General features: G+C 39.4%; 1 protein-coding gene across 1 annotated transcript; it reads left to right on the top strand.

Annotated features, from left to right (window-relative positions):
• The first annotated feature begins 8,942 nt into the window (after positions 1-8,942).
• On the top strand, positions 8,943-12,486 carry LOC125618534 (alpha-1,3-mannosyl-glycoprotein 4-beta-N-acetylglucosaminyltransferase-like protein MGAT4E). The gene is made up of 2 exons (XM_048809713.1): positions 8,943-9,655; positions 10,410-12,486. Exons 1-2 carry the CDS (start codon positions 9,469-9,471, stop codon positions 11,525-11,527), a joined length of 1,305 nt encoding a protein of 434 aa, XP_048665670.1. The 5' UTR covers positions 8,943-9,468; the 3' UTR covers positions 11,528-12,486.
• Positions 12,487-23,549: the final 11,063 nt, after the last annotated feature.

Genomic DNA, 23,549 nt, shown 5'->3' with positions numbered 1-23,549 from the left:
GATATAAGGCAAGGGTCCAACTTCATTCTTTTGCATGTGAATATCTACTTTCAACATTTGTTGAAAAAAGACTGTCCTTTTCCCCATTGAATGGCATTGGCTCCCTTGTTGAAAATCATTATCAGGCTGGGGTTGTAGCTCAGTGGTAGAGTGCTTGCCTAGCATGTGTGAGGCACTGGGTTCAAATCTCAACACCTGAAAGAAAGAAAGAAAGTCCACTGACAACTAAAAAATATTTATTAAAAAAAAAAAGAAAATCATTACCATGAACATTTACTTCTGATATCTCTAAAGATTCTGTTGGTCTATATGTCTTTATGACAAGACAACACTGTTTTGATTACTGAAACTTTATAGTAAGTTTTGAAATTAGGAAGTGTGAGTCTTCCAACTTTGTTCTTTTCAAGATTGGTTTGCCTGTTCAAGGTTCCTTGAAATTCCTTATGAAATTTAGGAAGGGTTTTTCTATTCTGAAAAAAAAATGGGATTTTTAATAGAGATTGTATTGAATGCATAAGATTATGCAAAATTTACATCTTAACAATTTTAAGTTTTACAATGATCGAACATGAATTATGCGTTCTTTGATTTTATTTGGCAATACTTGTAGTTTTATCATACAAGATTTCATATCCTTGCCTTATTACTAATACTTTATTCTCTTTGATGCTATAATAAATAGAATTCTCTCCCCTTCTTCTTTCTCTCTCTCTCTTACCCTCTCTCCCTCTCTCCCTCTCTCTCTCTCTCAGGCTGGTCTTGATTTCCTGGGCTTAAGTGATCCTCCCACCTAGCCTCCACAATGTTGGGACTGAAACCACAGGCTTGTGCCACTATGCCTGGCTTTTAATTGTTAGTGTATAGATTTGCAACTGACTTTTTGTGTTGATTTTGTGTCCTGCTAATGTGCTGAATTCATTTTTTAGGTCTAACAGGTTTTTAAAAAACATTTTGGGTTTTCTACTTAAAAGATCATATCACCTGTTAACAGATCATTTTTTCTTCTTCCTTTCCCATTAGGATTCCTGTTATTTCTTTTTCTTGCCTTATTATTCTAGTTGGAACATCTAGTATGATGTTGAATAGAAATGACCAAAATGGTCATTCTTCTCCTTTTCTTGAGCTTAGAGGAAAAGCTTTCATTTTTCTCCCTTGAGTCTAATGTTCACTATGAGTTTTTTTTTAATCTATGGCTTTTATCATGTTAGGTAGTTTCTTTTTATTCCTAGCTTGTTGAGTGTTTTTATCATGAAAAAGTATTGAATTTTGTCAAAAGCTTTTAACAATCTGCATCAGTTGAGATAATCATTTGCCTCCTCTTCATTCTGTTAATGTGGTATATTACATTGATCACTTTTAATATGTAGAGCCATTCTTGCATTCCAGGAGCATATCACCATTGGTAATCACGTATAATTCATTTTTTTTCCTTTTGGTACAGGGATTGAACTCAGGGACACTCAACAACTGAGCCACATCCCAGCCCACTTTTATTCTTTATTTTGAGACAGGGTCTCACTAAGTTGCTTAGGGCTTCACTAAATTTCTTAAACTGGCTTTGAACTCTTGATCCTCCTGCCTCAGCCTCCTGAGTTGCTGGGATTATAGGTGTGCGTCACCACACACAGCCCATGTATACTTCTTAAGATGCTGCTTAATTCTGCTTGCTAGTGTTTCATTAAGGGTCTATGCAACAGTGTTCATAAAGAATATTGGTCTGTAGTTTTCGTGTGGTGTCTTGCTGGCTTTGGTATCAGGGTATTAGCAGCCTCACATGATGAGTTAGGAAGAGTTCCTACCTCTCACATTTTTTGGAAGAGTTTGAAAAGGATTGTTAGTTTTTTAAATGTTCAGTGGAATTCACCAGTGAAGCATCAGACTGAAGGATTTTCTTTGTCAAGAATTTTTTTTAATCATTGATTCAATCTCCTTACTAATTATCAGTCTGTTCTTATTTTCTCTTTCTTCATGATTCAATTACTCTATTCATTATTGAATGTGGGTTATTGGGGCTGGGGATATAGCTCAGTTGGTAGAATACCTGCCTTGCATGCACAAGGCCCTGGGTTCAATCCCAGCAGCACAAAAAAAAAAAAAAGAAAGAAAGAAAGAAAAGAAAATGGGTTATTTAAGTCTCTGAATATAATTGTAGAACTGCTTATTTCTCCCTCCAGTTCTTTCATTTTTTCTTTATATATTTTGATGATCTGACATTGGGTGCTTACAAGTTTGTAATTATTATATTTTCCCACTACATTGAAATTTGTATTAATATATTGTAAGGGTCCCGCGAAACGTCGGAGAAAGAGACCACCAAGTGACCACTCATGCAATTGGCAGAAGGGGATTTATTGAACCAGCATGCTGGGGCTCCGTGCCCACTCAAGAAGGGAAAGCAGCCCAGAGCCCCGAGCAGGGGCTGAGCACTGCTTAAGTACACTTTTTGGGGAGGGCGGAGGGCTTTGTATACATCAGAACAAATCATCATGAGGCGCGGGAAAATTGAACAACAACTCCTAAACATGATTAGTTCATTCATTGGAGGGAACAGGTCAGGCTGGAGTGATAGGTCATTCCTAAGGAGGGGGTTACATTCAAACTGATTGGTTTTAGGGCCTAAATGACTACGTGACCAGTTACACAGAGCCCTTCAGTTATTAAACAACCAAGTAGTCAGGGGAAATATTTACTGGGCAGTTCCAAGCATTGTCTTAACAGCTACAGAAATTTCAGGTTTTGCAGGTAGCATAGAAACCTAACAATACCTGATCCTTTACATTTTAACTCAGACCTTGCAGCTTAGAAACTTTACAACGCCCGGTCTTTTACCCTTTAACTTTTATGCTTTAACTTCAATTTCTTTTACCCTTACAATATAATGCCCTTCTTTATTTTTAACTTTCAATCTATTTGACCTAAAGCTGGTCTTTTCTATTTGTAGGCTGCTTTTTATTCATTTTATTCATTGATTTGTTCATTCATTTTACAGTAATAAGAATGGGAAATCAATAAATATAATTCATCACATCAATAGACTCAAAGATAAAAATCATATGATTATCTCAATAGATGCAAAGAAAGCATTTGACAAAATACAGCACCCCCATCATGTTCAAAACACTAGAAAAACTAGGAATATCAGGAACATATCTCAACATTGTAAAAGCTATCTATTCTAAGCCCCAGGCCAATATCATTCTAAATGGAAAAAACTTGAAAACATTCCCTCTAAAAACTGGAACAAGACAGGAACGCCCTCTTTCACCACTTCTATTTAACATAGTTCTTGAAACTCTAGCCAGAGCAATTAGACAGACAAAAGAAATTAAAGGGGTATGGATAGGAAAAGAAGAACTCAAGGGGCTGGTATTGTGGCTCAGCGGTAGAGCACTCGCCTTGCACATGCGAGACCCTGAGTTCGATCCTCAGCACCACATAAAAAATAAACAAGTGAAATAAAGGTGTTGTGTCCAACTACAACCAAAAAATTAAAAAGAACTCAAATTATCACTATTTGCTGATGATATGATTCTATGCCTCAAGACCCAAAAAATTCCACCAGAAATCTTCTAGAACTAATAAATGAATTCAGCAATGTAGCAGGATATAAAATCAACACCCATAAATCAAAGGCATTTCTGTATATCAGTGACAAATCCTCAGAAAGAGAAACTAGGAAAACCACCCCATTTATAATAGCTTCAAAAAAAATACAAAATACTTGATAATCAACAAAGAGGTGAACGACCTATACAATAAAAAACTACGGAATGCTAAAGAAAGAAGTTAAAGAATACCTTAGAAGATGGAAAGATCTACCTTGTTCTTGGATAGGAAGAATTAATATTGTCAAAATGATCATACTACCAAAAGCACTCTACAGATTCAATGCAATCCCAATAAAAAGCCCAATGACATTCCTCATAGAAATAGAAAAAGCAATCATGAAATTCAGTTGGAAAAATAAGAGACCCAGAATAACCAAAGCAATTCTTAGCAAGAAGAGTGAAGCTGGTGGCATTACTATTCCAGAAGTTAAACTATACTACACAGCAATAGTAACAAAAATAGCATGGTATTGGCACCAAAATAGACCTGTAGACCAATGGTACAGAATTGAGGACACAGAGATAAACCTACATAATTACAGTTATCTCATATTAGACAAAGGTGCCAAAAACATATTGAAGAAAAAAAAATAGCCTCTTCAACAAGTGGTGCTGGGAAAACAGGAAATCTACATGTAACAAAATTAAATTAAATCTCGATCTATCTCCATGCACAAAACTCAACTCAAAGTGGATCAAGGACCTAGGAATAAAACCAGAGACCTTACGCCTAATGGAAGAAAAAGTAGGTCCAAATCTCCATCATGTCAGATTAGGCCCCAACTTCCTTAATAAGACTCCTATAGCATAAGAGTTAAAATCAAGAATCAATAAAGGGGATGGATTCAAACTAAAAAGCTTCTTCTCAGCAAAAGAAATAATCAGTGGGGTGAATATAGAGCCTATACAATGGGAGCAAATCTTTACTACAAGCACATCAGTTGGAGCACTAATCTCTAGGATATACAAAGCACTCAAAAACCTTAACACCAAAAAAACAACCTAATCAATAAATGGGCCAAGGAACTGAACAGACACTTCTCAGAAGAGGATATGCAATCAATCAACAAATATATGACAAAATGTTCAATATCTCTAACAATTAGAGAAATGCAAATCAACTGTAAGATTTCATCTCACTCCAGTCAGAATGGCAGCTCTCGCAAACCACAATAAGTGTTGGCAAGGATGTAGGGGGAAAGGCACACTCATACATTGCTGGTGGGACTGCAAATTGATGCAGCCAATCTGGAAAGCAGTAAGGAGATTCCTTGGAAAACTGGGAATGGAACCACCATTTGATCCAGAGATCCCACTCCTCAGTTTATACCCAAAGGACTTAAAAACAGGGGCTGGGGATGTGGCTCAAGCGGTAGCTCGCTTGCTTGGCTTTCATGCGGCCCGGGTTTGATCCTCAGCACCACATACAAAGATGTTGTGTCTGCCGAAAACTAAAAAAATAAATAAATATTAATAAATTCTCTCTCTAAAAAAAAAAAAGGACTTAAAAACAGCATACTACAAGGACACAGCCACATCTATGTTTATAGCAGCACAATTCACAATAGCTAAATTGTGGAACCAACCTAGATGCCCTTCAGTAGATGAATGGATAAAAAAATGTGGCATATATACACAATGGAATATTACTCAGCAATAAAAGAATAAAATCATGGCATTTGCAGGTAAATTGATGGAGTTAGAGAAGATAATGTTAAGTGAAGTTAGCCAAAAAAATAAATGCCGAGTGTTTTCTTTGATATAAGGAAGCTGATTCATAGTGGGATAGGGAGGGGGGCATGGGAGCAATAGACGAACTCTAGATAGGGCAGAGGGATGGGAGGGAAAGGAAGGGGGCATGGGGTAATTAATGACAGTTGAATGTGATGATCATTATTATCCAAAGTACATGTATGAAGACACAAATTGGTGTGAGTATACTATGTATACAACCAGAGATATGAAAAATTGAACTCTATATATGTAATAAGAATTGTAATGCAATCCACTGTTAAATATAAATGAAAAAAATTTAAAATGCTTATTATAAAAATATGCTTTTGTACATCTACAACTAAAAAAAATTTTTTTTTAAGTATTTTGGGCTAGGCGCGGGGTCACACGCCTGTAATCCCAGCAGCTCGGGAGGCTGAGGCAGGAGGATCACAAGTTCAAAGCCAGTCTCAACAATGGCGAGGTGCTTAGCAACTCAGTGAGACCCTGTCTCTAAATAAAATACAAAATAGGGCTGGGATGTGGCTCAGTGGTCAAGCACCCCTGAGTTCAATCCTCAGTACCTGCCCCCACCCCCAAAAAAATTTTTTTGGTTAAAAGAAGGAAGAGGATAAGGAAATGTTTTGTTTTGTTTTTTAACTGAGAAGGAAAAGTGCCCCCATCTGCACAGCTGAACCTTAGAAACCAGCAAGGGGTGCTAGGGGATTAAGGACAAACACTTACAGAGAGAAAGCTGGGACCAGGTGTGACATGGTCCTCTGATGGAGGAACAATGACCCAGAGCTAGCTCAGCACATTTATTATATAGGTTTTATCATCAAAAGGCTTTCTGTGGAAAAGTTTCTTCAAAGCAGGCATGCTTGAAGGTCGAAACTTTTGCAAGCAATTATAATTATCTAGTTACCCTCCTAATTCTCTATCCCTGGCCACTGTGTCTGAACTCAAGGTCAAGACTGATACAATTCCATGCCTTGCACAGAACTTCCTCAGGCTGAGCATCACCATAGCAACTGGGCAAATCTTGTCCTGCACCTTTGCACGAAGGGTCCCAGAGCAGCACAGCCACAGCCCACAGGCAATCAAAGACCATGATCCAAGTCACCATTCTCCACAGAAAAGAATGGAGGAAGAAGCAGGAAAGTAAAAGGAGAAAAGAGAGAGGAAGAGGAAGCTTATTTCTTAGTCTTAGATAAGCCATGACCTATGGCATAAGGCTGTACTTTTAAACATGAGCTCTTAACAAAACAATACCATCATCAAGTAAAGTTTATCTATAATTATCATATTTATTGTTCAGAATTTAAAAGTTGAATACAGGATTTCTATTTTGGTAACTGCAAGAGGGCCAGGAAATGTAGGGGAGCAAATGGAATCTTTGGAGAGACTTCCTGTCTCTGCCACTACTAGAAAACTGGTTTCAACAATTTGTCACCACCCAAAGGTAACCTGCACTTGCAAACAGGTCTTACTGTGATGGCGCGGATTGGGAGCTGCCTGTTCCCCATTCAGAGAGAACAATGGTTGCCACGGGGTGTCTCTTGGGGAGGATGATCTTGTTTGGCTATCTTATTGCAGCCATTGGGTGGCCTCAACCTTGCCTATTTTCTTTTTCAGTTTCAGAGAAATCCCTGCTCTCTGAGGAACTTCTAATTCCTTTTGAGTATGTGTGATCTGAGAGTCATCAGATAGACACCACCACTCCAAAGGACTTACTGCTCCTGTGATGGTAAGGGTTCTCATATGGCTAGAAACTTCTGGTTACTTTCCATTTTCTTCCTACCTCAGTCATTCTGGGAGAATATGGTTCTTGCCATGAAGGACTTGTATTCTACTATATTTACTTGACTATAAACATCCTACCATCCCAACCAAACATGAGCTTGGAAGGAGATATTGAGTTGAGGCTTGAGAAATCAGGCAGCATGATGGATGAGAAATAAGGAGAATCTAGAAAACCCCAAAGGCAGCTCTAGTTTGAGTGGAAGATTTGGGAATACTGCAGAGTATCTCAGCACTTTTCCTTCTTCTTTGGTTTCCTTTGTTTGGTACAACAGCCTTTCTGGTTGGATACCAGCTCCAAAAAGGTTTTCTCTTCTACAGCATGCCCTATCTTTTTTTTTTTTCCTCACCTTTCCTAAGAAGTATCCTCAGCTTAACTGGATGAATGAAGACAGCTTTAGTTAACTCCCTGTCATAGACACTAAAAAATGGCAATATATCTGGTCATCCATGCAGAAGGTACAGAATGTAGAAAGTGAATAAAATCAAGCCCCCTGCTTGGTCTTTCTCATTTTAAGATGGCAAAAAGTTGGGGTGAGGGGTGTCAGTATAAGGGGGAAGCTCAGGAAAGAATAAGACAGTGATTTCTTGAAATAGAAATGGAAGCAGGGCGTAGTGGCGCATGCCTATAATCCCAGCTACTCAAAGGAAATAGGATCACAAATTCTAGGCAAACCTCAGCAACTTAGACCCTGCCTCAAAATTCAAAAATAAAAATAAAAACGGTTGGGGATGTAGCTCAATGGTGAAGCACGTGCCTACTGGGGTTCAATCTCTAACACAACACACACACACACACACACACACACAGAGAAATAGAAGTGGAAGGAGAAAGAGCATCCTTGAGCTTCTCTGAAGAGAAGGTACTTAAGATGCATATTTCTCTGCATATTTCTCTTCAGAGCTACATCCAACACTAACATGTACTGGAAATGGATCATAGTAATCATGTTGCTGGCCCTCGTGAATATCTTGCTCTATGAGAAAATCTACCAGAGTGAATATAAGCATTTTGGGGTGAGTACTAGAACCTGATAATGGAGCCAATTTTCAAGTATTAAATGAGAAAATAAATATAGTCAATACTGAGCTCTCTGTCTATGTGGAACACTCTAAAATCTCTACAAATTCTCTCAGAAAAAAAGAGGTGAATTTTTTAGAGTAAATTTTTCAATTGAACTTAAATTTTTTAATTGAACTTTCCTAAATAAAAGGGAATTTATTTTCTGTCAACTGCCCATCAAGAAGCAGGAGAAAAAGTAATTTGTTATAACTCAGTAATGACAGTGCAAAAGAACAGACAAAAAAAAAATGGAGAAATTTCCAGGAAAAAAATAAGTAAGATTAGATACAGAGAAGTGGAGAGATTCGATGGCTAATTTGCTACCAAAGAGATACCTTAGGAGAGGGATAAGGATGGGAGTTGTCTGAAACTCCAGGATTTCAAGAGCTTCCCTTCAGAAATTCCATAAGGGTTTTCTACACCATTGAAAATCACTAAATATGAAACATGTCAGCTTGAATCACACTTTTTTCAATTCATAATTTTAAAATATCCATTTTCCACTGGTCATTGAGATATGGATAGGACCTGAATAGGGATATGGAGAGGAGGAGGCATTCTAGGGGTGAAGAGGGTGGTGCACAGATACCTCTAGAGGACTGTGCTTATAGGCTGGACCTCAGGCAATGACAACCACAGGGCTGCTGCCACCATCCTCACCAGGACCTGACAGGGGACATGTAATTCATCCCATTTCTCACATGAAGGGACTTGAAGTAACTTCTCCACTGTAAACACCTGCGAGTGAGAAGACCAAATCACACATGGGGGCGCACTGAGGCTTTGGAATCCACATTTTGTCTGGGCTGCCTCAGACCAGCCAGATAGAAGCACAGGGTGGCCTGGGGAAGGGGTGCAGAACTGGGTGTGGTTAGGCTGAGCGAGAGAAAAAAACTTCAGACTGACCTGTGGCTGTGAGTTCCCTGAGCACAGGACCAGGCCTTGTCTTCAGCGTCTCCCTCAGAACCCAGCCCAGGCCTCAGGAGAGGCAGATGACACTGACCAGCCTGCTGATGATAAAGAAAGGGTGTGGCCAGAGGCAAGTCTACTCTGCATGGGCCTAGGAACTTCCCAGACACATTCCACACAAACCTGGCCACACATGCCCCACTCAGGGCCATGGCTTCTGCTGGGAAGCACCTTGAGGTGTGACCAGGTGGAGAGAGAGGGTAGCTGAGCCCTGACATTCATTCTCCCTGGTGACTGGGTCCTGGGGCTCATTCAGCCTGCCCTCAAGGGGGATGTGCCCCTCAGTTGTCTCCAGAGGGTCTGGGGATAAACCTCATGGCTGATACATATCTATCTTGTCCTCAGATGGAAAAGACAGAAATCCTTCAGCAGACAGTTCAGGAACAAATCAACTCTGAAATCAGTAACCACCTGGAAGTCTTCAGGGAGATGCAGAAAAACTCCCCTCTACTCCAGTGTGCCAACTACACACTCCTGGCTGGAGCCCTTCCCCAGGAAAAGAGTGAGTATGGGGGCTGCAGGGAGCAGGCAGACTGGGCAAAGGTCAGACAAGGTATTTTAACTAGAAAAGGGGAGGAGGGCAAAGCGGAGTGAGCTGGTGGCTGGCAAGCACAGGAGGGCACTGTGAGCCAGGGCTGGGATAGGGAATTCCAAGCAGGTCGCAATCCTGGGTGCATTTTCCTCTCTCCTGTTTACCTCTTGAATGCCCCACAGGATGAGAAGACCATAGTGACCCTGTGATGGAGCCACCCCATGTGAAGCTCAGTCATGGCAGGCCCCCAGGGAGGAAAGCCAGGATGAGAGAGGAGCCCAGGGGAGCCCTGGGAGAGAGATCCAGGTAGAGGGGAAAAGGGGGCGTGTGGGCTCTGTGTCCCAATACATTTTACTGCCAGACCCTGAGGCTTGCAGGGGTCCATGGAGATTTTCTAATCTAGGTCTGAGTGACCCATGATGACTGAGATCATTCTGAAGGTCAAAGTCTTGCTAAGCATATTTGTCTTTGCTACATGGTGACCTCCTGCATCAGAAATAGCCTTGTCCTTCACAAAGGTTCCCCGACATCCTTTCAAAGTACTGGACAAAAGAAATCACTTCACAATTTCTGATCCCTTAGTAACTCTCACCTGGACCATACACTCCCAGGGGGTGAAAAATGTGAAATTGTTGCAGGGATTGGCATGAAGGGGAGGGTCTTAGGAGAGTCCTAGGAACTCTCCACCATCCTGAAGTGCCAAAGGTCTCCCTGTCTCTCTCAGAGCTGCTGACAGTGGGCATTTCCTCAATGCAACGCCCCCAAGGGAGCTACCTCTTGGACACCCTGCAGTCCCTGTTCCAAGTTTCCTCAGAAGCTGAGCTGAAGTCTATGATGGTGCTGGTGCACCTGTCAGACCCTGACCCTGAGTGGCTCAGCCAAACAGTAGCCAATATTTCAGGCCTCTTTGCACTACACATTAAGGCCAAGAAGCTGCTTGTGGTCCACGGGCTTCTGGATGACTCCTCATTGAGGAACATAAACCAATTCTCACCCTGTGAAGAACTTTATTTCAGGCAGAAAGTGGATTATGCCCTGCTCATGAACTTTGCAAGCAACCTCTCTGATTACTTCCTGTTGATGGATGATAATATTTTTTGCACCCCTAATTTTGTTTCTTCCATCTCTCGGGCATTATCAGCCTGGAAAAAATACCCTTGGGTGGTCCTGGAATTCTCCAGCCTGACATTCTCTGGGAAAGTTTTCCACTCCAGTGACCTCTCCCACCTGGCCTCTTTCTTCCTCCTCTTCCTCAAGGACACTCCCACTCACTTGCTTCTGTCAAATTTTGGTTTCCTCTTGGGCCAGACAGCTCCAATTAGCCTTACTCCCAAACTCTTCCACTCTTGGGACAATGGTTTTATTTCTGAGGATACTTGTTACAAAGAGAAAGAAGAGAAAAAGAAGATTGGTAAGCCCAACAATCCTCCTGCCCGTATCTACACTGACATGTTCTTCCGAGACTTTTTTCTCCCAGAATATGCCTACTCTCTGGACCTCAAGTACTTCAAGACTCAACATGTCTTCACAGGCCAGACCTTTACTGTGGTTTTTAAACAGTCTTACAAGGTGATCCAGATAGAAGTCATTACAGGGATTGGTATATGGGGGGTATGTCGCTTGGAACATGGGCAGGTAGAATTGGGTTACCTTCCTATAGGGAAAGGACATATCTGTAACCGCTATGTCCTGCTAGGACCATTGGTGAAAGGCCAGCTCAATCAGGAGGTATATCATGACAAAGACTTTGTGGAGGAAGTAAGATGTGTGCGACTGCTAGTGACAGCACCCCAGCAATCTAATTTATGTATTGTAGGGATTCATATCTGGATTCATGTCTGACAAAGTAGAAATAAAATGGCCAGTGTGGATTCTGAAAGGATCAGATTTGGGAATGGATCTATGTCAAGGAATTAAAGGTTTTAAATTCATTAGGAACATCACATTCATAGTTATTTCAGGCTACTTAATATAGATGACACAGATTTATAAGAGGTAGAAAGAAGACTGGTTCTTCCTGGCCCCAAAGAGCCAGAGAGATGGACGTATTCACCAACAATTTGCCCAATTTTGATTCCACACAGATCTCTTATTCTAAAATTTCACCCTGAGATAAGTACTACTTTGAGTATTGGCAATGGCCTGATGTAACATGAACATAGAACTGAAATCTGACTTCATGCAAGATCCAGTCCTCCAAAATGTCAAACATTGGGCCTTACTGTGAGTCCAAGAATGAGCTTTTGGCTGCCCATGAAGTCCTTAGAAGTAGATGCTAATCTTTGTATATTTTCACGTCTACATTCCCCTAGGACAAAGGCACATAATATTTATTGGTGCTTTTCATATGCCAAAAAAACACAAATTACTGAACTGGTAGATATACTTTCTTTTCTGGGGGGGCATGTAACTGGGTGGGTAAGGGATACTTAACCACTGAGCCACATCCCCAGCCCTCCTCAGCCCTTTTTTTATTTTGTGACAAGGTCTCACTAAATTGCTGAGGCTGGCTTTGAACTCATGATCCTCCTGCCTCAGCCTCCCAAGCATTGGGATTGCAGGCATGCATTACACTCAGCACTCCGTATACTTTCTTGACAAAAGTACACAATTCATTAGATTTGGGAATGAAACTACCTATTTTGCATTTATAGTTTAGGAACTGAGACCATTCCTTCATTCATTTTTTCATATATTCATTCAGAGGTATTAATTTTGTGAATTCTTTCTGTTTGACCTATTCAAGGCAATAAAGATTCTAAGGTGAATAAGACATTGTTAATGCTAGCAAGACACTAATAGCAAAGGCAAACACTTAGTATTCAAAACTATTAGTAGTTTAAGATTCTTTAGGATTTTCTTTGTGTATAATCATATATAGTAATAAATATGTATAAGTTCAATTCGATCTCAATAAAATTCCAAATAAATAATTTGTTGTTTCCTTTATAGTTAACATTTTAATTTTAAGACCTGTTAGAGTCTGTAAACAAGTCAGGATGGCGCCTGGCATTTTGCCAGAGGGAGTGGTTAATGTTAAAGTCTGTAAACAAGTCAGGATGGCGCCTGGCAAATATTAGAGTCTGTAAACAAGTCTGGATGGCGCCTGGCATTTTGCCAGAGGGAGTGATTTGTGAAGTAACGCCAGCGAGCCATTAAGTGTGGTGATTCCTTATTGGTTGACTGCTGTATCTATTTTATATTAATTAAGATAAGCTGTGTGGAATGTATATATACCACTCCTGTCCTACAATAAACGGCTCCCACTCCTGCTGTATCAATCTACACAAGTTGCTCGTCACTCCCTGGTTATTTTGCTACAGCCAGACTGCGGCAAAGACCCACCTGTAAAAATGCATGACTGTAATTAAATACCTAATGCAGTCTACTTATAAAGAAAGAGGTTTATTTCGTCAGGTTTCTGGAGTTTCAGGTCCAAAATTGGGTGGCTTCATTAGTTTGGGCCTCTGCTAAATATAGCACATCATGGCAGGAGTGCATGTTGGAATGAGTGCTCATACCTCAAACCAGAAAACAGAGAAAGACAGGAGAGAAAGAGACTGGGACCCCATAGTACCTTTTGAGACAGACCCCCAATGACCTAAGGACTTATCCTTAGGCCCCACTCTTAAAGGTCCATGGTACCTCCCAATACTGCAACCTGGGGACCAAGTCTTTACCTGCAGACCATTGTGAGATACTGCCTATAAGTACACCAAACTTATTCCTTCCTCAGGACTACTGAACTTTCAGATATCTCTGCCTGAAAGTCTCTTTCCACATATCTCCTCTCCATATCTCCAATATCCCGTCTGTAAAACCCTCCCCTTCACCCTAGCTAAGCACTCTTCTGATCAAGCTGTCACATTACTTTTATTGTTTACCTGTTGTTTGTCTCCAAGGCAAATTCCTTGTATTGATTTACTCTTTTTCCCCATCAGCCAGAACGAAGCCAAGCTCAAGGTAGGAATAAATAGATACCTGTTGGCCATCTGTCTCACTTATATAAACTCTCCTAGGCCACAGGACATAGGACATAGGACATAGGAAGCTGTCCCATATATTTTGGGTCATGTCATACCTACAACATAGAAACAAAACTATACCCAATATTCCCTTCAAAGATGCTGACCTTTCTTTCCCAAGATCAACTCCTGTGGGGAGCACCAGGACACAGAGAAAATAATGAGAAATCCCAGAAGGCATGGTGTGAGCTCTTTTGAACTAGACAGATGGCTTTTTCTGGATAGGAGTCAGCCAGGCTGAGAGGGAAAAAATGGGAGCTGTTGGAATTGAGCTCCTGCTTCTTGCCTGCTCTGCTTTGGGACAGATAACCTGTCCCTACATCTGAAACAACTTAGAACTCTGGGGTCTTCAAAGGTAAAAGCAGGACAGTGCATAAATCCTGTGCCTATGAGGAGCAAAGCAGGACAATTGAGGACTAACTTGTAGAAGATGCTCCTCCAACCCTTCTTCCTAACCCCAGGACTAGTCAACCTCCACTGAAGGAATGTTGTCATCTTTTTTTAAAGTTGTTTATCTCAGGTATTTTATCACAGCAATGTAAAGCTATTAAATTCATGTTATCCTGTCTGTGATATTTGGAACAGAGATGGTTTATAATGTTATTTTATTTATAATGCTGAAATACCAACATATATGTGGAAAAAGGAGCTTCTTAAGGGAAACATTCAACATGACTTATCTCACGGTAAACTGACATAGAATCACCTTGGACAAATATCTACTCTAGGAGAAGTACTAGGGTCACTGTGTGCTGCAGTCTGGCTGGGCACACAATCACGAGCCACCACACAGCTTGTAGATTCAAACAGCAACTCTTTATTCCCGAACTCATACCCGCCGTCTACAATCACGTTCTGGGGAAATCCACGTTCTCTGCCCAAATCCACCTCCACTGGGCTTCTGTCTCCCAAAAAATACTGTCTGAATCCCATGAGAACTCAAGGGGAACTCAGGCAGCAGGATATGCCCTATTCCCAGCAGGAATAATCTTAAACCTGGAACGCCCTAAACCCGATTATCCTAAACCGGGAACACCCTAATCCCGGATCCGCCCTGGTCCTTGAGCAAGGTCACCTAACTGCAATGTCACTGCAAAATGTCCTATTTCCACGAGTCCTTCCACTAAGCAACATGGGGTACGCTGGCAAGGAAATTGTCATACCTACTTGGCTAATGGCTCCCAGCAACTGTGTAGAAGAAATAGTGGTTCCAGGAGAATCAGATAATTTTATTTCTTTTTTTCCCACAGTCTGTCTGTCTCTCTCTCTCTCTCTCTCTCTCTCTCTCTCTTTCTTTCTTTCTTTCTTTCCTTTTTTTTTTTTTTTTGTTTGTTTTTTGAGACAAGGTTTCGTTAAATCGCCAAGTCAAACTTTCAGTCCTCCTCCTGCCTCAGGCTCACATGTAGCTGAGACTACAAGCATGCACCACCATACCTGGCTCTCCCTTAGTTTTCTGTTTTGTTTTGTTTCTTTTTAAAATTTCTTTAGTTGTATATGGACACAATACTTCTATTTATCTATTTTTGTGTGGTGCTAAGGATAGAACCCAGTGCCTCACATGTGCTAGGCAAGCGCTCTTCCACTAAACTACAACCCCAGCACCCTCTCCCTTAGTTTTTTTAAATGAGATATTTTCACATCACAAAAAATCATCCTTTTAGTGTAAAATTTAGCACTTTTAGTTTATCTGCAAAATTGTGCTACTATCACCAGTATCTAATTCCAGAACATTCTAATCACCCAAAGAAACCCTGTGGCAAATATCAAACACTTCCCATTTTCCCCTCTATCAAACCTCTCTCAACCATCAATCTATTTTTTGTCTTTATGGATGGCCTGTTCAGGACATTTTATATAAATGGAATCACAATATAGAGCCTTGTGTTTCTGGCTTTTTTACTTAACATGATTTCAAGGTCCATCCGTGTTGCAACATAACTCAACACATCATTCCCTGAATTTCTACATAATATTCTACTGTATAGAATACCACATTTTGTTTATCCACTTAACAATTGATAGATATTTGAGTTGTTTCCATTTTTTTGACCATTTCAGATAATGCTACTTGAGCATTTATGTACAAATTTGTGGATAGACATATTCTTTCAATTGGGTATACACCAGGAGTAAAATAGCTGGCTCATATAGTAACCCTATCTTTAACTTTTTCAAGAACAATTCAATTGTTTTCCATGGTGCTGTTTCATTTTACATTCTCACCATAAATGTAGAAGTTTTCCAATTTCTCCACATCTCCACCAAAATGTTATTATCCATCTGCTTCATTATAGCCATCCTAATGGATATGAAGTAGTGTCTCACTTCAGTTTTGATTTGCGTTTCCCTGGTGACTAATGATGTTGAGCTGTAAATGGTATGAAAACCACCATTTTAAACACAGGAAACCTCCAGAAGCTGTTCCTCCACACACTTTTTACCAAAGAAATATATTCCAATAAAAATTTTTGGTAGTGAGGCTGGGGCTGTAGCTCAGTGGCTGAGCACTTGCCTAGCATGCATGAGGCACTGGGTTCAATCCTCAGCACCACATAAAAATAAATAAAATAAAGGCATTTTGTCCATATACAACTACAAAAATAATTTAAAATTTTTTTTGGTAGTGTAGGTAATTTTATTCCATGTCTCTGAATTCCTGATGGTACTTATCAATAGGAGTTCTAATACCTGGAACTCTTCATCCATGCTGTCTTCTAAATAGCTTGCCACTGCATTGAATTCTGCAATAGAAGTGGAAAAGGTGAGAGATACAGAGGTAACCATCACCATAGAAGAGGAGGCCTCTGCAGTACTCCCCCAGGAACTGGCACCATGATCCTTGGCCCCCAGACCAAAGCCACCCTGCTCACTGAGTAGTCTTGTGCCTGAGCACCAAGTCCCTCAAAGGCAGCTTCCTGGGGCCAAGTCTGTGCTCATCCCTCTCTACATCATTCTTTTTAGGCATGGTCTTCAGTTACAGGGAGAAGAAGTATAAGTGTATTGAGGGAATAACAAGGATCAAGAAGGGGAAGATGAAGAAGGGAGGAGAAAACAAGGAAAAGGAAGAGGGAAAGGAGAGAAAGTACCCTAATATTCTGAGCAAATGATGTTACCAAAGCAATTTTGTCCCCAATTCAAAGATGATTTTTATTGCAGATTTAGGTTTGTGTTTTTTTGTTTGTTTTTGGTGGTGGTAGGGTTCAAAGTGGACCCTGCAATCCCAGACTTATAAAAGTGATGTTATATTGCCATTTTTTTCCTCAGGTAGCAACAAAGTATATATTATCCAGAGCAGGAATGGTGGGAGGAGAGTAAAGGGTGAGGAAAAACAAATAGAACATTAATTATGAAGGATGACATAGAAGATGACAAGATAAAGAGACACAATGGAGAATTTTAGGAGGAAATGACAGCCTGTCTGGAATACAAGGGAATTGGAAATTTTCTTAAAAAGGTAAAAGTGGTCAATTTGTGGAGACTTACCCCTTCTCTGAACATTCTGAGAGAAGCCACACTTGGTAATCGCTCAAATGATGCTTAGAGAGTTCCTCAGTGACTTCATCTCTGTTACCATAAAGTCAGATTTCAATCCACTTTTCTCACTGTGATCCAAGATATTCAACCAGATATTAACGAGAGATCTCTGACCATTGGGATTTGGGGTCATTTTTACTTTTTTTTATTTGTAATTGATTTAATAGTTTACATTGAACATGTATCATATTTACAATTAGGGGGAAAATGCAAAAAAAAAAAACTAGTTATATTTTGGAGAAATATATAACTGAGATACAGTCCACATCCCTGGACTAGAAACCAGGAAGCTCATATCAAGGCCTTTCTCACCATCTCCCCTTACCAAGGAGTGGTGCTTGATGCCAGGCGGGGTTGATGAACAGACCCCATTCAGAGAGAATAATGGTTGCCAGGGGTTGTCATCTGAAAGTGGTGGCCAACTTTGTCTTGCCTCAGAATGTGCATATTCTGGGCCCATCCCAGCCCCCACAGTATTACATTTTCTCCTATCTTTGGGGAAAGCTCTAAACACTCAAGTGGTGTGGATCTCAGTTCTAGTGTACCCAAGGAAATCTCAGATGGAACTGCAACTCCAGCCAAGGTGAGGACGCTTATGTATTGTGTTTGAAACAAAAAAAGAAAGCCACCAACATTTTAATCTCTTTATTTATTATCTCTCCAGAAGTTCTGGAGAACTGGAAGACTCCGTTAGAAAGAGGGATTGTCTCCTGGACCACTGACTCAATCCCATTCATACACTACCTTAGATCCTTAGTAAGTGTCCATGCTATGTTTTGTTCAGTGAGTCATCTAGAAGGACAGAAGAAAATGACATGAAAAAGATCAGGAATGTTGAATACGTAACCAAAAAGGGTCTAGACTTCAGGTCATTGAAGGGAAGGGTGCCCTTAAAGAACTTGAAATTATTCCAGAGTCCCTGAAAAGCAAACCCTAGAGAAATATAGAAAGGACAGACAAATACAGAAAGGACAGGAAACACCATGGGACAGTAGGGAATATCACAATTGAAAAACAAGAGGCTGACTTAAGGTTCGGGTTTGGAGAGGACAAAATGACCCACTATTTTCTTGGAGCTAGTTATGTTCTGACTTCATCGAGGATTGTACAGAGATCAGAAAGAAGATAATTAATTAGTACGGTCTACAACTACCACATCTACCACCTCACAGAACTCCTGGCTCATCATGAGCCTAATCAAAATCTGTATCAAACCTAAGAATTAAGGATGAAAAGAGGGACTAGTGGACACTCTGGAGGGAATAGAGTTTGAGGGGAGGAGAAGTAAAGGCTTCAGATGTCTCACTCTAGAACATTCCATGATGCTTAATGTAGGATACAGACAAGAGCAAAGTCTAGAGAATGTCTTCCTAACTCCAGAGAGTCAAAGGGCAAAGGAGTCGATAGTCTCTTCCATGATTCCTCTACCATAAACATCCATTAAAAATCAATTCCACACTCATTCCCTCACCACATCTTCCTTACTTTCTCAAGAAATGCAGTCTAATTCAAATATATGAATGAGAATAGTTTCCCATAATGCACCTGAAAGCTTCTATTGGAACGAGCTTTCTGCCCTTCATCTTACCTTCAGCAGAAATCAGGTCAGGGAGTATGAAGGTGGAGACATCTAGGTGGCAAAGAATACAAAATTTAATTAAACAGTGTTGTTCAGAGGGTGGGAAATGAAGGATTGGACCTACATGCAAGAGAAGGGCAGCCCTGGTTGTGGGATTAAGAGCACTAAACATGCATTTCTATACACCTCTCTTCCTCAAATGTTAGAAATCTATAGTTCTCTTTTTGAAGGAGAACAATTGTTAAGGATTCTTAAGAATATGTATCTAAGAACCTCGGGTTCAGAATCAATGGCTTTTGAAATTATATTTAATGATAATATCTTTCCACTGTAAGTTATAATTACAAAGAGAAAAAGGTTTTCTTTGTAATTAGAGTATTTTTCATATTACCATCAAATGAAAACTTTTTTCAATAGTGTGCACACTGCAGATATCTGAGAATACATTCAAGGACTGCAGATTGAGAAATAGCTCCATAAGCTCCCAATCTGGCTGCCATGAAAAATTTCCGAAGAAGACTCATCATTATTGCAACAGCGGTAGTTTTCTCAATCTTCTGTTTCATTAATGAAAACCCCTTTGATACTACAAGTTTCCTGTCTTTGGTGAGTATCAGAAATTTTAGATGGGGCCAAATCGAAAACCTTGGATTGGAAGAAAAGACATTATCTTAATGTGTGAAATTATCACAAATACTGCAGAAATTTAAAGAAGAAGAAAAGAATTCTTGAGGAATCAATGTTTCAGTTTTCTTTAATGAATTCAATAAGGGATAATGACACTCTGTAATAGAAAGAAATCAGAGTTGGGAAGGAATAGCATTTATTTAATGCTTCAGCAGATTTGGCCCTTTTCTGTGGATACTGATGAGATAGAAATTTTTTTCCTTGTTTTATAAGCTTGTTTTAGAAACTATCCCTTGGTTTTCAAAGTTATCCATTTTTCTCCATTTTATCCTTCTTTAAGATCCTGAACCTCAGAGAAGTTAAATCATTTCTCAAAACCAAGAAAAATTTTAAGGACTAGAGAAATTCACCAAAAGCCAGAAAAGGCAAAGGGGAGAAGGGAGAGTGGGGAATAAATAGGCAATGTTGCACCATGGGTCATGTGTATCTCTTAGCTCATGTTCTTCCAAAGAAATTTCAAGCAAGAGAAATAAAGCAAAGTATATTAGAAGGAAGAGGAAAGCACTCTCAAGGGAGACAGCTGGTCATTTCAGAGAGAGAGTGACATCACACTCCTATATTCCTTAGTTAGGGACGCTTCTAGAGAGTCCTGCCCAGGTACCATCTCTGAACATTTAACCAACAGTAGAATTGCATCTGATTTCTAAGTCCCTGCTGCACATGATTTTACCCATAGGTACCCAAGCTAAACCCATGAGGGAACAAAAATCTTCAATTACAATGAGATGCTAAAGATTTAAAGGCAACTCTTGGTCATCTTGGCCCATGCTGACCAGTTCTAATTGGAACTTGTTTATGTATATTTTATGGTCAGTAGTCTTTGCTTTTAATTATTCTTGTTTCCCTGAGTCTTAGGATCTTTGGTCTGTGTTAAGGTCACAAATGTCCCTTTTCAAGGTAAACTCTCATTATCAGAGTGGTCTTCAGACATGAATTTCTCAGCCCTGAACCTGAGTATAACAGGTTACTTGTCAAGGAATGTAGCATATCTTATTGACTAAGCCAGAGCAGGACTGGAATGGTCTTGAGTAAATTGCTTCTTAAAAGAAAACATGTGGAAGGCCAGCACATAGGCCCAGTCTATAGAATTATCCCCTTAACTTCATGTTCCTACTGCTCATGACTATCTGTTACCTATCAGGAAGAATTTTAGTTTGGGGACTGGGTAGTATTATGTGGCCTCCTGCATCTCACACTTAACACATGCTATGCCCTTCATGGAATTAATGACCCATATTAGACTGTAACCATAGGGATGGTTTGAAGGGGAAGAATGACCTTAGATCATTTCTTGCATATATCACAGGAAAGGTAGAGAAATCCCAACTCCCTCTACCCCAGGATCCATAAGAATCCTTAGCACAGAACTTTTCTAGAAGAAAAGAACAAAACTTGACTTGAGCCTGAAAAATCAGCCGTGTCCTAGAGATTATTTCATTACTTAGTACAAAGGGGGAATTCATCCAGCCATTATTTCCAGAAGTGATGAATCACATAACTGAATCTTACTCTGTCCTCAGGAGGAAAAGAAGCTGGTAAGTTGGCAGAGAATCCGGATGCAGATCACATCTGGTGGAACAAAATACCTCAAAGCCTTCAAAGATATGCAGAAAAATTCAGAACCACTAAAAAATGTGAAATCCCACATCTTGATTGGAGCCCTTCCCATGGAAAAAAGTGAGTGTCTGTAAGGGATGTAGATCATCCAGGCAAGAATAGAGAGGCAAGGTAGGTGGAAAGGAAGGGGAACAGACATCCAGAACTTCCCATCCCCTCTTCTGATAAAATAGGGAGATGACAGGAAAGTCCTGGAGGAAACAAGGGGAAAGGAGATTGCGTCAAGAGGAAGAAGTTGGGAGGTAACAATACAGTGGGCTGTTTTTGAGGGTTCCAAGATCCACTGGAAAAGGGATCCACTTTTTCAAGATCCATGAAAAATACTAGGGCAGGAGCTGAAGCTACTGTCCACAGGAGGAATTTCTTCTAGGGAAACCTCGACTGGGCTCTGAAGGCCTTTCTTCTGCTTTGTTCAGCTCAGCCAGATCACCCAGGAAAATCTGTCTTCCTTAAGTTACACCTACAAAATTCCATCAAAGCAAAACACCTAGCTTAGTGTTTGATAACTGGAGACTTTAGCTTTGTCAGGTTGACACATAAACGGATAGCAGAAAGAGAATTTTAAATATTTTAAAATGAGCAAGTTTACTTCCAGTTCTGTAAACATTTAAAAGGGATTAACAGTAAATATAATTTGTGAAGGATCATTACACCTTATCTTAGCTGTACATCATTACTATCTGTAATTATTTGAAACATATCTCACAAACCTTGATGATTGTAAAAACACAAAGTTTCCATTTCAGATGAATAAGGACAGAAAGTGTCACAATTAAACAATTTAACCAGAGTCCTTAACTCTTTTTACTAAGTAAAAGGAAAACAAAGAGGTAAAATCTCATATGCATGATAGAAAATGGAGTGGAAAAAAATATTTAATATCAATTAATATACCTCTGATTATGAATTACCTGAAGATCTTAGTTTTGATCAGAAGGTTGTAAATTTAACTTTCTTAACAGTACAGATTAAAACATTTTATAGCCACTATCTGAATTTTAAAAATATTTTTATGTCCAAAAGATTCAATTCATAGTTTCCTTTAAATTAAAAATGATTGCCTTTTCAAAAGGTGATTCATATTTTCCATTTATTATACAAAGGAACTTGTATTAGTCTATTTCCACAAACTTAATATGGATATCACCTTATATCCTAGCTTGCTGAGGATTGCATCAAGAATAGGTATTGAATTTCATCAGATGATTTTGGGGTCATCAATTGATTAATCAATTTAGGCAATTGACTAATTTTTCTCCTTTAATCTATTACTACCCCATTGTACAGCCATCCTTGCATTACCAGTATAAGTGCTACCTGATCATTATGTGTTCTTTTAATGTCCCCCTTAATACAATTTATTTAATATCTTATTTGAAAGTTTTACTTTATGTTGGGCTATAGTTCTATGTGCATTTCTCTGTGTTTTTACTTTCTTTCAACAAATATGTAAGTACCTACTATATACCAGGCACAATACTAGATAATTTATATCCAAGAATATGGTAGAATCAATGCAAAAACTTTCCATATTTTTTCAGGTCATTTAACAAACTACTTATTTCTCAAGTATTTCATTTTTACTATGAAAACATCTGGACCTAAAATATGCAATTTCTTTTTTCTCTCCCTGCCCCCGCTGCATTTGTTAGTGTTCTATCATTGAGTTATTCCCCCAGAACTACCTTTTGAATTTTTATTTTGAGATAGGGTCTTGATAAATTTCCCAGGCTGGTCTCAAAATAATAATGCTCCTGCCTCAGTTTCCCAAGTTGCTGAGATTATAGGCATGTGCCACCATGCCTGGTTTCACTTTCTTTTAAAGTTCTTTAATCACTCTTAAATTTTATCCAGGTTTTCTACACTATTCTTGATAATTTGATGACTTATACAATTTGATGACTTATATTTTCCTAGAACATCATCCATTGTTGCTATATTTTCAAATGTAATAGATATGTAATTGGTAGTCTTATCATTTTTTAATATTTTATGCAATATGTAAGATACACCAAAAGAATACCCAGTTTAAAATAAAATTATATGATTAAAGTTCTTCTCTGTATTCCTCACCTATCAATACAACTTATTTTTTATTTTGTTGTTGTTGAGAGTACTGGGGATTAAACCCAAGGCCTGCACACCTACAAGGCAAGTGCTTTACCACCAAGTATAGCACCAGTCCCTGGTTTTCCCCTCCCCTAGAGGCAGTACTGTGCTGAATTTGGTATTTATTATTCCCTTATATTTCTCTATAATCTTACTATATATGTCATTATCCTCAATTGATATTATTTTGCCTATTTTTACTTCACAAAAGTAGCAAGGGGGTCTGGGGATGTAGCTCAGGGGTAAAGTGCTTGCTTAGCATGTGCAAGGCCTCAGTTTTAATCCCCTGCAACATAAAAAAAAAAAAAAAAAA

The sequence above is a fragment of the Marmota marmota genome, unplaced genomic scaffold (assembly GCF_001458135.2).
Source record: "Marmota marmota marmota unplaced genomic scaffold, marMar, whole genome shotgun sequence".
Lineage (NCBI taxonomy): Eukaryota > Metazoa > Chordata > Mammalia > Rodentia > Sciuridae > Marmota > Marmota marmota.
Note: the sequence above shows the minus strand (reverse complement) of the source record. Positions and strands in the feature narration are given on the sequence as shown.